Genomic DNA, 15,414 nt, shown 5'->3' with positions numbered 1-15,414 from the left:
AGACAGTAACTCACTATAAAGACTCTGCAACCAAATGTTAAAAATTCTTATTTACTTTAATCCAATTACTTTTGGTGGCTTTTTCTTTTAAAAAATACCTTTTTACCAATTTGGACATAAAGAAACTTAAGCAAAAGTCAGCAATTTGAGCTCGTCGTTATTTAATTTTAACTCGTATTGTAGACAGCTAAAATTTCGACCTTCATAAAAAAGGGGGGAAAAAAAAATGTATGTTCAATATTCCATGCATCCTTTATTCCATTATATAGCAATACAACATCCAGTGGGTTGCTCTGAGGCAACAGCCAACATCAAGTGAGTAATAAATCCTTCTCACAGCACATTTAAGGCTTTTTCATTTGATCTGATAAAACAAAACAAAAAAATTACACTAGCACATTTTGTACCAACTATTTTTTTCTCTTTTCAGCATTATATTTGCATACAGCAATTCCAGTGTCAAAATCATTAAAAAGACTAAATACAGTTTTTTTTGTTTTTACGTATCTATCGAGAGGAGAGATGATGTATACAGTACGATTATCTTACAAACCAGCATTAAAAGAGGTGTAAAGATAATATTAATAAGTAGTGGAAAAAACATTGTTTAAAAACCGTCGGTATCAAAAGCAACAGCGGGGCTCAGTTAGGGCTGTGGTTCAGTCGTTCCTTAAAAGCAGTCTCCATCGAACTCCAGTGAGGATAAAGGAGGAGCTTCAAACCTTGCTCGGGACTTGTGGAGAAAAGCAATAATATCCTGGTACACGTGTATCTGCCAATGCAGTGTTATCTTACAGCAACACATTGATGAACACCGATAAGTCCAGCCCATTTGCACAAAAAAAAAAAAAAGAAAAAGAAAAGAAAAAAAGAAACCCTTCAAAAGTTGCAACATGATATTTGCAGCTACGAATAAACCAAGTTCCTTCCGTTAATTAAACCATTGTATCTTCTAGTGTCTAGTGCTAGCCCCTGAATACATTAACATTTGCAAAGCTAGCACTGAAATATAAGCACTTGAAGCATTTTAGTGTTATCTTTTCTTTGTGTTCCGGGGTTAGAGTCCTTTGGGGTCAGTATATAATGTCAGGATTGAGGAAGCAGCTGCAAAATTTTGGGGCGGATGAGATGATTTTTTTTTTTTGTGTGGCTCAATACGATTCACCTTGTACCCATATTGTTTTGCCAGTTCAGTCTCACAGTGATTTTTTTTTTTTCTCATTGGAAGAGTAGCAGCTAGTATTAACCTTGAGAAAAGCCCGCTCCCAAGAAAAAAATAGACAGCAAAATGTCTGAGAGCATAAGGCTTACTGTAGCACTGGAGCCAAAACAGAGACCAAGATTTCATATATGAACACCTTATTTATGTAGTGTGTATGCACAAACAATGCCCTGATTACTGTAGTAACACACAGCACCATGCTCCAGAGCCAGAAACAATGTAGTGGTTTGATCAGTCATGTGACATTGATGCGTTTTTCAGTGGTAGTATTCCTTCACTTAATTACTTAAAAGAAAAAAGAGAGAGAGAGAGAATGAGAGAGAGAACAAAACAAAAGAAAAACACTATACACATATACTGGCTCTGTATAAAAAATTTTTTTAAAAAAAATCCACTTTTATCCCAGCCAAGTGAATCCAATGGACCAATGGAATGCTTAGAAATCATTAAAACAAAATGACAAAGAATAAAAAAAAAAAAAAAAAATAGTGGTCACCTGAACATAACAGCACAATAAAAGTGCATCCATTTAACTTACCCCTTCTGGGTATTTACACACAAAATAAATCAGTTACACAAATAAAAAACACAAAATATGTAAAGTATGTGGTGCACTTTAAATTTTTCTTCATCAAGTAGAAAAGAATCAAAAAAAAAAAAAAAACCTCAATAAAAGCCTTTCCCTCTTTGCAGAAATGGAAAGGCCCCGTCCTTTAATACCACCATATACACGACGAAGAGTCCAGAATTTCTGTCAGCAAGTGCAAATCCTTGATGCTGATCCTCGGCTTGGTGTCTAAAGAGCTGAGAGGAGCTCATCGCAGTGTGTGCCGTGATGTTGTACAGTGTGCTGCAGTGTGCTTTCAGGAGGTAGCCAGCTCGAAGGAGATGAACTGCTTGAGTCTCTCCAGGTACTGGGCGTACAGCTCAATGTCGTTGTGCCCTGCTCCCTCGACCCACAGTGGTTCCACGGCACGTGGGCATCGCTCATAGATGGCCAGGCCGTGCGAGAAATCGATCACCTCGTCCTCCGTGCCATGAATCACTAGGACCGGAGAGGCCACCTTTGACACCTTATCAATACTGAAACAAAAGGAGGGAACACACAAAAACCGTGTTAGACCAAGTAACCTCTATACAAATTAACAAAGAGGCTATTTAAGACTAAATTACCTGGAGAGAAATTCCAAATTAGACCAGTTAGCTAAATAGATAATTCATTAACATTGAGGCCATTTTGGACCAATTACCATATAGGTAATCAACATGAAGGCCTTATTAGACCCATGCTGATTACTAATCCTAGTCCAAGTCAGAACTGTTGCTCTGAATAAAACATTTAAATTAAGGAAATCCATACAATGTGAACAAGATAATACCATAAACCAATAAAAGGTTAAACATCGGCTTTACTTAAGTTAGCACATACTCACACACCAGGCCCGGGTGCCATGTCCAGTGCCCAAGCACAGTAGAATCCATTACTGTAACTTTACTTACTTCTTCTGAGTGGCACAGTGAATCATGGCCCTCTCACATGACTAACAGATTTATACTGTACCTGAGCCTACCTCTTCAAGCATGCCTGGGCACAGTTCAGTGTGCTAGCATTACTAGTCAAACAAACTGGACTTCGGGGACAAACATACTCGAGCATGGTACAGATCGTCTAGTGTGAATACACCATTAATGACTGAACCATGCAACACACCTGTCTAGTGGGCTAGTTAATGAAGTTCAACAAGGATACAATATTAAATTACCTAACTCCTTGGATCAACAAGCTAGCAGCATATTAAAAAGAGAACCTAACTACAACTAATAGATTTTTTTATGACAACAGATTATGCTCCAGTCTCTCCATGCCTGTCTGGCATTAATCACAAAAATCATAAAACAAACAAAAAAAAAATAATAAAAATGAATCTTATGCGTTGTAGAAATGATCTGTTTTCTATATGAGCCATCTGTTCATGCCTAGAGACATTTAAGAGTGAAGGCATAAAACTTTTACGCTGCTGCGTATCCATTTGGCATATTAATCCAGCGCTCCAAAAGGCTAATTAGTGCTTACCATTCATAAAGCACATGCATCCTGAATGTGTTCGGATAAAGATTAATGTATGGAACGGTCTAATGGAATAAGAATACCACAGGCCGAATTTAAACAAGGGCTCGAACGGGAATGGGTATGGATTCCCTCGGCTGATTTCAAGCTTGTAAATAGCCTGATTATAGAGTTGTTTGATATGTTTAATCAAAAAAAGGTCATTTCTTCTTGGCTGGGGTAGAAAGAAAAATTGTATTAAAGGGAAAAGGTTGGACATATTCAGATTAAACATGCAAGTCCCAGCCTTTCTGTATCAGTGATCCTGACCACTTCTGCTCTCTGGATCTGCCTGATCTATTCTGATACCCTACTTCTGGTTGGGTTGCATCACTTGGAAGCCGCTCGCTGCTGCAGAGGATCCCGGAGATAGTTGGGATTAGTGTGGATGGTACCACTTAGAAAGCATGGAGATGGCTTTGCAATTGCCACATAGTTTTGCACTCGGGTTTCAATCAGTGAACAGTTTATAACTTTAACAGAAATTACTTTGACTTAAAAATATAAGGATTTCAGAAATTATACTGAAAAGTTGCTCAAACGCTCCTGGTTACATAATTGCACTTAATTATATAGACTACAGTTGTAGAAAGGAAATTATTTTTATAATGGCACCATCTAGTTTCCTCTCAAAGTTTCTTCCAAATATCGTCTCAGGGAGTTTTTCCCTTGCCACTGTCACCTCTGGCTTGCTCATTAAGTATAAATATACATTTTTAATGTATTTATTTATACAAAGAAAACTGAGTTGAATTGTATTGTATTGTAACTCATATGAAACATAATGAAAGTCCTAGCACTATCTTGGTCAAGAATATTCAGTGGGAACAACAATTTTCTGCTGGACCCTCTATTCAAACACAGTACCAATGTTATGAGGTCATTCGGGAGACCTGCAGCCTGTAATTTGGATGGCTTTTAGTTCAGTGCTACATGGTGAATCATTCCTTCTTTGTCTTTGCTCTTCGACTCCAAAGGCAGAACATGCTCTTAAGCCATTTTCCATCCAGCAGCCACAGAAGACAGACTCCACAATTCTTCAAGGTTCGAAGATCTCTGACCCCACACCACTTTTTTTTGCCGTAGTGCAGCTAAAGTAAACCACGGCGCACGGCTTCAAGCACTACTAGCCTACCAATGGAACAAAAACATAGTTACATCCATATATCTTCCACGACCACACAAGTCCTCGCTTCCATTTCTTTTCCTCTGGCCTGCTGTTTCTGGACGCCGTTTTAATATTCCAATCCATGCCATGCTGCAGCCCGAAAAATCCACAGAGAGAGTCGCGTCATTAAACTTTCATACATCCATTCACAGTTTTCCTCCTGCCACACACAGCTGTGAATCTCAAATTTGGCAAACTGAGAATCAGTGTCTGGAACGGAGATCCGTGGCCAGCTGGCTGGAGCTCTGCAGGGACAGGAGTGGTGTGTCAACTCATCTATCCAAAGGGATGTGTGCATGTGATCTTAAATCTGGAAATGTGTTAAGCTGATTAGAAACAAGGATGTGAAGGAATTTTCTACAAATCCTGTAGTTCATCATCGTAGGTGGCAGCTTTTCAAGCACTAAAAGGGCCATCTAAAGTCATAAGCTGAAAACAAAAACAGACTATGAGGGAATTCTACGAAAAACACCAGGATTAAATCAGACAGAGTGCCATCACTAAAATACATGCTGGAACTTGTCTAGTAGTAGCAGCATGTCAAGGTAACTAAAGAAACATCAAGGCAGTAGCACAAATCCACTCCAAGGCCATCAAATCCAGAGGACACGATGCACTTCTAAAGGCTATAGACTTCAGTTGCTTCAGTGAACAGTGGACAACTTCAACAAAATAGACTTCTTGTTCAAACTAGAATGAAATTCCTAGATTTTTGACCAAATAGTAACCAGTTACAAAAAGGAAAAGGGATTTATAATAACACCGGTGTCAAATGAGGATGGGTTTCATTTTCCTCTCAGGGCTTCTTCCTCATATTGTTTCAGAGAGTCTTTCTTTGCAACCATCACTTCTGGCTTGATTATTAGAAACAAACTAATATGTGTCCTAAATTTATATATTTCTGTAAAATATTAGACTGTCACTATACAAACGTTGTGATTTCTGCTCAACCTGCACAATACTATTACAGACTCTTCAATTTTACACTGATAGCATTCCACTCCATTTGGGAAGAGGCGGCTAGATAGATACATAAATGAACAAGTCATTACTCCATTAGTTAGCCCACTGGGCAAGTAAAAGCTCCAAAGTGCTGCCCAGTCCCATGTGTTAGTTGCCTTGAAATCTAATTTATTAGGAATAAAACTGCTCACAATGTAATAGCTTGTAGAGATCTAGTTAAATGCATTAATAGACAAAGTATTTAACCTTCTATCTAAAACATGACTCGGGTCGGGATCGTTATCTTTTCTCTAGAAAGTTTCTACAGTGTTTGCATTGTTGACAAAAGCTCAGTAAGGTGTTGGCTGACATCACATCATGCATAATGTTTTTTTTTTTTTCCTTTTGAGGTGACTCCATGTTTTGCTCTCAACCGAGTTATATTTACAGCTTTAAGTTGCACTTTATACTGCTCGGTTTTGTCAGTGTTTCATAGCCGTGTTCCTGATACTGAAAAGGTTGCATGTCATCCGTGCAAGCTAATTAATCCTACTGTGTGCAGCATCTGCTGGAATCCAGAACAAGCAGCACATGCTATAGTTACAGCACTGAGATGCGTCATAGCACCATAAGGTGCCTTTTATTTAAATATAAATATCAAATGAAAACTTTTTTTAAAAAAGTTTTTGATGAAAGGCAAAAAAAACCCTGCTGCTTATGGCTAGCCTGCTGAATAACTATGAATAAAGAAAAAGCCTGGAAAGAAAGTCTTGTCACCAGCGGCCAGGCTACTGATTATCCACCACTATAGACAGTATTTTCTTTTGTTCCCGAGATGAAGCCTGTCACTTTTAGAAAGCACTGACTGTCCAAGGTTTCTTATTTTAGACAAATCTGAAGCTGCGACATGCAGCTTTTGTGGAGAAGGTGACACCATATATTCATCTACCACCCAAGGGTTCCAAGAAAGTTTGAAATGGACAGATGATGGACAGAACTGTTGCAGGCCTTGCACTCCTAAGACTAATAGTAGACTCTTTACAACATGCACAAACTTCACTCTCTACTTATCTTATCCAGTTTGATCACCTTGAGAACGCTGACAAAAGACTGCTCCTCACATGGTGCAATGTTTATCTTGGTCTGCATGTCTGACATGTCTTTTGGGTTTAGAAACTATGATGCCTGGAAGAGGGCATTAATTAGCTCCAGGCTAATTCTGTCATGTCGTCCTGGGGATTATAGTATGGAATGACGCAATATCTGCTTTGGAATGTTTCAGGTGCTGTTATGTTGTGCATGGGTGAGCACAGTGGCTTAGTGGCTAGCATGCTTGCCTCACACCTCCAGGGATGGGGGTTTGATTCCTAGTTCTGCTCTGTGTGTGTATAATCTCCCTGTACTTTGGGGGGCTTCCTCAAGGTTCTCTGGTTTCCTCTGCCAGTCCAAAGATGTACATTGTAGGCTGTCTGGCATCTCTTAATTGTCTGGAGTCTGTGTGTATGAGTGAGAGAGAGAGAGAGAGATTGTGCCATGTGATTGTTTGGCACCCCATCCTCTAGGACAGACTCCAAGAGGTTCCCCGCAACCATTTGTAGAATAAACAGAATGAAGATGGATGGATAAACGGATGTTGTGCATGTTAAACAATTCCTGTAAAACATCTCATGATTTTTCTTTTGTGGGTTCCATATTTGGGACCGAAATTTAGGCAGCCCAACTAGAACATAAAAAATGGCTGAAACAAAATGAGGTTGAAAAAGAATAAACTGTACTTCAACAAGACCAATTAAATAGACAATGATCAGTGTGTATGTTTTCATGAAGTGGCAGAAACAGGACCAAACTTGTGCTTGTGTATATTTCTCATACACAGCCTTTCTACTTACTCAGGAGAGTCTCAAAGCAAAGCATCACATAACACAAGGATATGAAGTAACAAGGAAATTAATGTTAATGTTAGATAGTGGCTGGTGCATCGCTGGTACGGCTAAATCCGGAAATTCAGATGTCACACTCCTCTGATTCTCATGGCAATGATAAACAGTGGGAAAGTGGAGCCTCTGTTGCTATGACGTCTTTTGTAAAAACGTAGACGTCAATGAGCCAGCAGCTGAAAGACGAATTATGAGGAAAGAGAAATAAGACCAAAAGTGCCATTTACCATAATCCATGTAAATCTGAAAGTAGTGCGAGAACACATGGCTTACTTAACTAGTTAACAGTCTGGTAATGGAGACTGCATTCTCAGCTCTTTTGCAGGTTAGACCTTCCATAAGTAGGCAAGTAATGATTATTCAGATCATATAACTGTATAAGTGGCACACATTTTGCATATTAATGTACATGGTTCAGCTGGAGCACTGCGTTTACAGCACACACACTAAAGCCTCTGAACATCGACCTTGACCAAGTGGCTTTATTTCATCTTACAGACACTCCAACTAGATTTGACGATTTAGGCTGATTATGCTGCAATGCTGATCTGGAATACATTTAATCTTAATCTGTTTTGAGAGGGGGGAACATTTTTCAAAAGTTAATAACGGCGTCGAATCTGGCAGATTCAAAACTTTATAGAGATTGCGGTAAAATCTAGCATACTGCCCCCCCCCCCAACACCCTCACGCATTGTGTTGCAGGTTTTTACGGTTCCTGGAGTGGAAGTCACAGTTTTGCCCAAGAGAGGACTATGCATTCATTTATCATATTTTTGAAACCCCAGGGAGCCTAAAGCGTACTGCTTTCTAATTAGATGTTTGTTTTGTGCACACAAAATTATGCAGAATGAAAGATACCTATGCCGAGCAGGAAACCGGGGATGAGCAACACAGCCGTGTGTCAAATCAATAATTGATGACTCCTTACACTGGGTTTATACTCATTTTTAACTTCTGTATGCAGGATAGCTGCTGCGTGGATCCTATGGTCATTTGGGGCGAAAAAACATTGCAAGACCTTTTAATTAATAATAATTTTTTATTAAAATATTAAAAGATTATAAAACAATATTGAAAAAATTTAAATATTAATAATAACTTAAGCAGTACCAGTGTAAACAGTGTGGTCAGTGTAGTGATGATGTTCTTAATGGACTGAACAAATTAGAGCTGTGTCTCAAATTGCTTCCTCATGATCAGTTCTATTCAGCTTGAGTTATTAACAGTAGTTGATTAACTCATTACAGAACCTTATGTAGCTTTATGGGCTACGCATTTTTAGATGCAAGTCATAGTTTTGGACTGAAGATGCAGCTTGTGCCTAGACCCTAGCTGGCTGACGAAAACAGAATAGCTGAGCTTGTCTTTCTGTTTTCCATGCTGATGCACAGTGTCAAACATGCATCCCAGAACACTTGCCTTTAAATTCGATAAACATTTTGCAGGTCGGCGCACACACCTGACGGACATGGTCCGTTCCGCCTTGATCTACACAGCTCGGCCCTGTATTGTTGTCTGTTGGTTAACGGATTGCATTTTGGATTAAACAAGTACGTGGACTTTCCCCAGTTACAAAACACAGGAAATTTGTGCGCTCTCTTGTCTGCTTGGGATGTGCACAACTGACCCTTATATCAGGATCATGCAATCTCCCTCAACAACTCACTGATCGAACCTTCAGTCACTGTACACAACCTTGGGTGTAACCATGCACAACCAAGTGTCTTTTTCCTCTCACACTGCTAATCTGACATGCTTGTGTCGATTTCTCTGTAACATCAGAAGAATTGGTCCATTTCTATCCACACATGCTGCTCAGAAAAAGCACATTCAGTCCCTTGTCATTTTGAAACTGGACTATTTGCAGGCCTGCCACCTCTTAGAATGCTATTCCACCTCTGCAACTGATTTAGAATGTAGCCATGACTTGTTTTGCAGCTTCCCAAGTTCTCCCACACCACCCCATTGCGACACTCCCTCCTTTGGCTTCCTACAACATATTTAAGCCACTGATAAATGCTTTGAGGTTAGTGCATCTGTTTTTGGCTTTGTAAGCATGTATCACACCATGCACTGCACCACACCACACACCCTCCATATCTACCAGCATTGGTCCACTGATCCTGCCATCCCTCATGGTACATGGAAGGTATACGTCAAGACGCTGGCCATCTTCACACTATGTCTAAAGCCATACTTTTTCCTGAAGTCGGAAGGGTTTTTCTTGCTACATCACCTCCCAACAGTTTTTAGACTGATAGTACACAGTCTGTGACCTAGTGAACCAGTTTCGGGAGATATTTATTGATGTAGACTTCTTTGAAAGCACTTCTGTAAGTCGCTCTTCATAAGGGTGTTTGCCAAATGCCATAAATCTAAACTTAGAAAAAAGCAAAAATGTGGAGTTTGGGAAATGGATATGTAAGTGCATGTTTTTATTTTTCTGCAGCTGAATGCAGATTTTTATTGATGGCTTGTTTCCCTTTTCCAGGCAAGTTGTGGAATGGTAGGGCTGGATGATATTGCCTCTAAATTAAATTTTATGATGGATAATTATCTTCTAATTTTTTTCTTCTTTTTTTGCATATTTATTAATATTGATTTTTATTTAATTTTTTCCATTCAAAAAATACAAGCTGCACCATCTAGAGCAAATACTGCAATACAAAAATCATGTAATATCTTTGTAAGTATGATCACTAAGTTTTAAAATCTCTTTCACTCCTTTATACATCTCTGAATGCCTGAAATTATTTTCCCAATCATATCTTAGGATCATGTACTGCTCGCTTTTCCCATATTCCACACTAACGCAGGGCAGCAGGACAATAAACTATCACTACTGGTGATATATTACACTATGTCACATACTGAGATCATCAATTTCTTTTTATAGTTTTTTTTTCCCTTTTCTTTTTACAAGAATTTTTTACAATAAAAAAACGTAGTGAATTCTTCATATAAAAAAAAATCCTTCTTTTCAGTTCTGGAGAAATAGAAACAAGGGTATTTCAATTTTTTCAATCAATGACCTTCAATAATTAGCCTTTTACTGGCAGATTATTTTTCAATAATCTATATGATTTACCATGTTAACTGTAGTATTTTTCTAGTATTTTAGTGATCTATTTTATAACAATGTCTTTTACTGTCCTTGCATATATTTGTTGCATTTCATTCAGCTTAGTTTTCCTTTTTATTTTTTGACCACAATTTGTGTTATTAACTTCATGCTGAAAAACACTTAGAGCTGAATTCAAAGTGTATGAAAGGTGCTATACAAATAATAATAATCATTATTAAATCAAACTTCTAACTTAAGCAGCATGCAGTGGGTTTTTTGCATCCCTTGTGCAGAATGCTGTTGAGTGCAGCAGCTGTGATCAGAGCCTTGGAGTGAGTCATCATAAAGTGGCTGACACAATCCGCACGTCTTTCTCTGCCTCTTTTGTGCTGACTCCCTCTTGTTCCAGTCGCATGGGGATGCAAATTAATGATTGCTATTGCTCTATTCAAATCAAAGCAATTCGCACACAACACTCTCTGGCACATTTTCATTCTTTTTTTGATTGATGGCTGGAGATGTAGGCGGTCTGGCTCTCCCGTTCGTGTCTTTGCTAGTGGCTCATTATGCTAGCAATCAGTACTGAAGTGTGTGTTTGGCAAACAGTGCTCAGACCTACCATGTATCAGACTCTGTATGTTATTAGTAGGGGTGTTGCTAGATTTCGATCACTATTGGAGCCCAACCCCGGCAAAATATTTTTATAAAAAGTACTTTGGAGGGCCCGGGGGTCTACTGAGACGACCTTTTTTTGGCTAAACCATCAAGGCATTCCGTTTTGGTGACTATCAAACTTTGGGACTAACTAGCTCTCAACCCTTCTGTCCCCGTCCATCTGTCTATTGTAACTGTACATGTATGTCTACCCCATCTATATGTCTATCCCAAGCTACCCATCTAGCAGTCAATCCTTGTGTCTCTCTATCTGTCCATATTTCTGCATGTCTTCATCCATCCATCTTAATCATATCACCGGGCCCAACCTGTTCCAGGGTAACAATGCCCCTGTGCACAAAGCAAGGTCCATGAACACAAAGTTTGTCAAGACTGGAGTGGAAGACCTCAACTGACCTGCGCAGAGCCCTGACCTCAATCCCACTAAATTGGAACACCATACTCGAAGATGAATGTACAAATCCTCAATGCCATGCTCCAGAAATATAGGGGAAAGCCCTCCCAGAAGAATGGACTTTATAACAGCAAGGAAGGAAGGGCTATGTTTAAAATGTACATGAATGGTGAGGGGTCTACAAACTTTCGGCCAAGGGGAGAAAACTACACTGAAAGATTCAATTGAGTTTGACTCAACTGAAAGACACATATACATAGTGATTGCCCAGAAGCAATCACTTGATATTCATTTCATTGGCGGCCATGTTTGTTAAACTAGCTCTAAAATGTGCTGTGGTGGTTTGAAGAACCGCGCTAAGAATGCAACAGCAGTATAGTGTTCCTGTATGACTTGCTGCAGGCACAATGGCGTTTCTGTAGCCTGGCTTTTTTGGGCATGCTTAGTGAGATGCTAATGACGATAGGAAACACACTCACAAACACACACCTGCTGTAGAAGCACAAGCCTGAGTGCAGTGGGCTGTCCTTGCTGCGAGCTCAGTGTCAGAAAGGAGTCTGCATTAAGCCTGAAAGCCCTGCTGCCCTGACCAGTTGTCACGCCACTAATACTTTGTGTTGCAGTCTTGTGAGTCCAACAGCCACAAGATCGCGTTCTTGAGATATCCAGACAGAGACATCATGCAAATGAATCTCCATGAAAGATTATCAATATCTAAGATGATCAGCAATAGAACAGACTTGTGCACTCAACAGCTGCTCCCCGACACCCTTGTACTCTTTAAGGAACAATTACATCCTGATTTGCAGTCCAACTCGGTGCAAATGTCATGTGTATTGGTCCAAATTAAGGCTACATTTCCAACACGGCTCGATTTTCCGGAGTAGCAGCCTTGATTTAACACTACTGGACCCCAAAAGAACATTTTGTGCCGAATGCAAATAGAATGAACTAAACTTTATCGAGCAGACTATAGGACATAGATCACATGCGTTCATCCAGCACTACACTGTAATCACTTCCGCATTCAATAGTGTCAAGACTCCGTAATTTATCCCAGAGTTTCAGATGTGCAAAAAAGAGGCGAGACAGTTGTAGAAGAGTTGTGTGTAAAAAGCCTCTTGGTGCACACAGGGCACCTTTAACTTTGCCAGCAGAGCAGAGAAAAGCTGCTTCCTGAATTAACATTACATCCACTTCCAGCAGTGCAGACGGCAATTTAATATTACACTCTGCTGATGGAAGGGAGGGGAGATGGAGGAGGAGAGCTGGCAGTGAAAATGATAGTAATGTCTAGCTATTTGCAGGCGCAGTGAACTGAATTGTGCATGAAAACAATGAACCTATAAGAAATGACTTCATTTAACAGCTGTGTGATGGAGAACAGTACAATGATGAAAATCAATGTCAGTCCTAAATCGTGTATCGTAAGAGAACCCATTGCGGTGGACTTAGCTTGGGTGATATTGACTTTTCTTTAATCGCTGGTCTATCGTTAGAGGATTGACGTCGCAGAAGTTTGACACTGAGAAGATATCACGCAGAATTCCACCAAGCTTTTATTGGGACCATCTCAAACAGGGTGACGAGTACTAATCTTAAAAGACTGCTGTAAATCACACAGTCAAACTGGCTTTAGCCAGAGAAAAGCCATTTTAACTCCCAATACCCATGACAAACACTTCTGCGCACACACGCGTGCATGCACACACACGGTTGGAAAAATGTTGCGTGCAAACCGTTGCAGGGTCAATGTGAAAATTCTTAATTGATGCCAGTAGAGCAGAGTCTCTCAACAACTCTACCAGCCCACTGGCACTCAAACAGCACAGGCTTGTTAAAGGCAATCTGAGTGACAAATAACACATCACTCAGCCATTTGGTAAGCTTACAAAGCATGCTCAGAAAAAGCATAGCTACAAAATAAAACAAAAAAACCCCAACAAAAACATTCCGCTATTAACTTTTTAAACAGGTGGCAGAGTGGTTGTGGTTGGCGTCAGTCAAGTGGTGAAATCTGGCTCACCCTAATCCCTGTTTGGATTATTAGAGCCAGGCTCAGAAAAAGGCTGAGAGTCAATAACGTTCTGTAGGTCATGGAGAAGCAGCAAGTAACTGAAGTTCCCTGCTCACTTTGATATTTACTTAAGGGAAGTGACAACTCTTGGTTGTATTTTCGGTTTAGATTTGCTATGAGTACTATGGCATTAGGGAGGTAACTGCATGATACAATGCACTGAGCAGCCAATAAGACATTAATTAGATTTCTCATCTGTTAAAGGTTGTGTAGCACTAGGTATAAACCTGTGTCAGCAACCCCCATGTATAAAAGCTCAGAGCCAATCTCATTCGTGGAATTTCAAATAAATCAATCTAGCAGAGTCGATTGTAAATTATGACCTGCAGTCATGCATCTGTTTCGGTGACTTGTTATGTGGGCATCTGCCTGTGAAGGAATATTAAGACCTTGGGTCTCTGGTTGGCCTTGAATACAGCCTGGTTGCTATGACAACTGCTGAAAGGGGGGGTGGGGTTCAAGAGATGAGGGTTAATTATGAGAGTTATTATGAGAATCTGTTTGAGAGCTGTGGTCAGAGAGAGAGAGAGAGAGAGAGAGAGAGAGAGAGAGAGAGATATGTATTTATGAGCTGGGTGACCAGGGCTTGAAGAAAAACAATGGAAAAAACTAAAATTGGGACCAAAATGAGCAATGATCAGTGATTGGCGATTCTTTTTAACTGGCAAACACTTCATTATTAAGTGAGACTTCTTGTGGGATAATAGTGTAATGTAATTAAGAATAGCCGCATGTTTTTACAAGTTAAAAGTTGAAACAATATAAAGTTTGTAATTGTAATATGATGACCCAACCTGGGGAAAGCGTCGAAGCAGTAGGTTTTGCGTGTGTCAGGGAAGGCGACGCGCAGTCCAGACATGAGTGGAGAATGTAGGATGACCGCTGCACACTCGTACCGTGCCGCCAGGTCCACCGTTGGCACTGTGCCAATACTCTGGCCATAGAGGATGATGTTCTCTGGGGTCACTCCATACCTACAACCCAAGAGAAGGAGATGGTCATTTCTTTAAGCTTGACAATGAAACGCATTAAATGTTAACACTACTGAGGTAATACTGTTAATCATTAAAATTTTATTTACCATCTTTCATTTGTACTAAATATGGAATTTCATTGTTCTAGTCCTTTGTTTTTAATTCTTATCTTGCATGCGTGAGATCTTCATAAAACCACAGTGTCGATTTCCCTCTAATTTTCTCGGCCAGTGTTCCCATAAGTGCATTTGAAACAGTTGTGAGTGTTTTGTCTGTGGTCATGTGGGGAATGAGCTGTAAAATGCTGCTGCAGTGTTGTGCTGCTGCACTCGCGCATTTACTGACATTCCTGCGTACAAACATTTTCCTACTCCAAGCATCAAACTCAAAGCAGCAAACTAATCCTTGGATTCACGGTTATTCTATTCGGATTTGTGACGGAGAATGTATTTTGTCTCTCTCATTAACTAAGAACATGTAATTATCTGCAACTGCCATTCACGCTCACTCAATACAAAGAGTCTCTACTGTGCAAGAGAAGCATGTCAAACTCCTCTTGATGCCAATCTTCATGTACACGATTTCCCAAAAACGTTGATTACACCAAGTGCATGAGATTTCTTTCTTGTTAAAGAAAAAGTTAAAACAAAAGTTGGCTGAACAGCTATATATAAAGGGGAACTTAGAGGAACTTTGTGTGCATTTTATTTAAGGGCAAAGGGTTTCAATGCTGCTATTTAATCAGCTGGAGAGATGCATGGGTCCCTGTCATGGGTGTGACTGTAAAGACTATTCTTTAGCTGCCAGTGTGTTGGTTTTTTCCCGTTGGCACTAACGACCAATCCGGGTGT

At 39.8% G+C, this 15,414-nt stretch overlaps 1 protein-coding gene across 1 annotated transcript in view; it reads right to left on the bottom strand.

The window, feature by feature from the left end:
* Window positions 1-229: 229 nt before the first annotated feature.
* The window catches only part of abhd17c (abhydrolase domain containing 17C, depalmitoylase), a 44,053-nt gene continuing 28,868 nt past the window's right edge, over window positions 230-15,414 (bottom strand). Inside the window, exons 2-3 of the mRNA XM_058401282.1 lie at window positions 14,384-14,563; window positions 230-2,305 (exon numbers count right to left, since the gene is read on the bottom strand). Of these exons, the coding sequence (XP_058257265.1) occupies window positions 2,086-2,305; window positions 14,384-14,563 (400 nt within the window). The 3' untranslated portion in view covers window positions 230-2,085. The remainder of the gene's footprint in view (window positions 2,306-14,383; window positions 14,564-15,414) is intronic.

The sequence above is a fragment of the Hemibagrus wyckioides genome, linkage group LG10 (genome assembly GCF_019097595.1).
Source record: "Hemibagrus wyckioides isolate EC202008001 linkage group LG10, SWU_Hwy_1.0, whole genome shotgun sequence".
Lineage (NCBI taxonomy): Eukaryota > Metazoa > Chordata > Actinopteri > Siluriformes > Bagridae > Hemibagrus > Hemibagrus wyckioides.
Note: the sequence above shows the minus strand (reverse complement) of the source record. Positions and strands in the feature narration are given on the sequence as shown.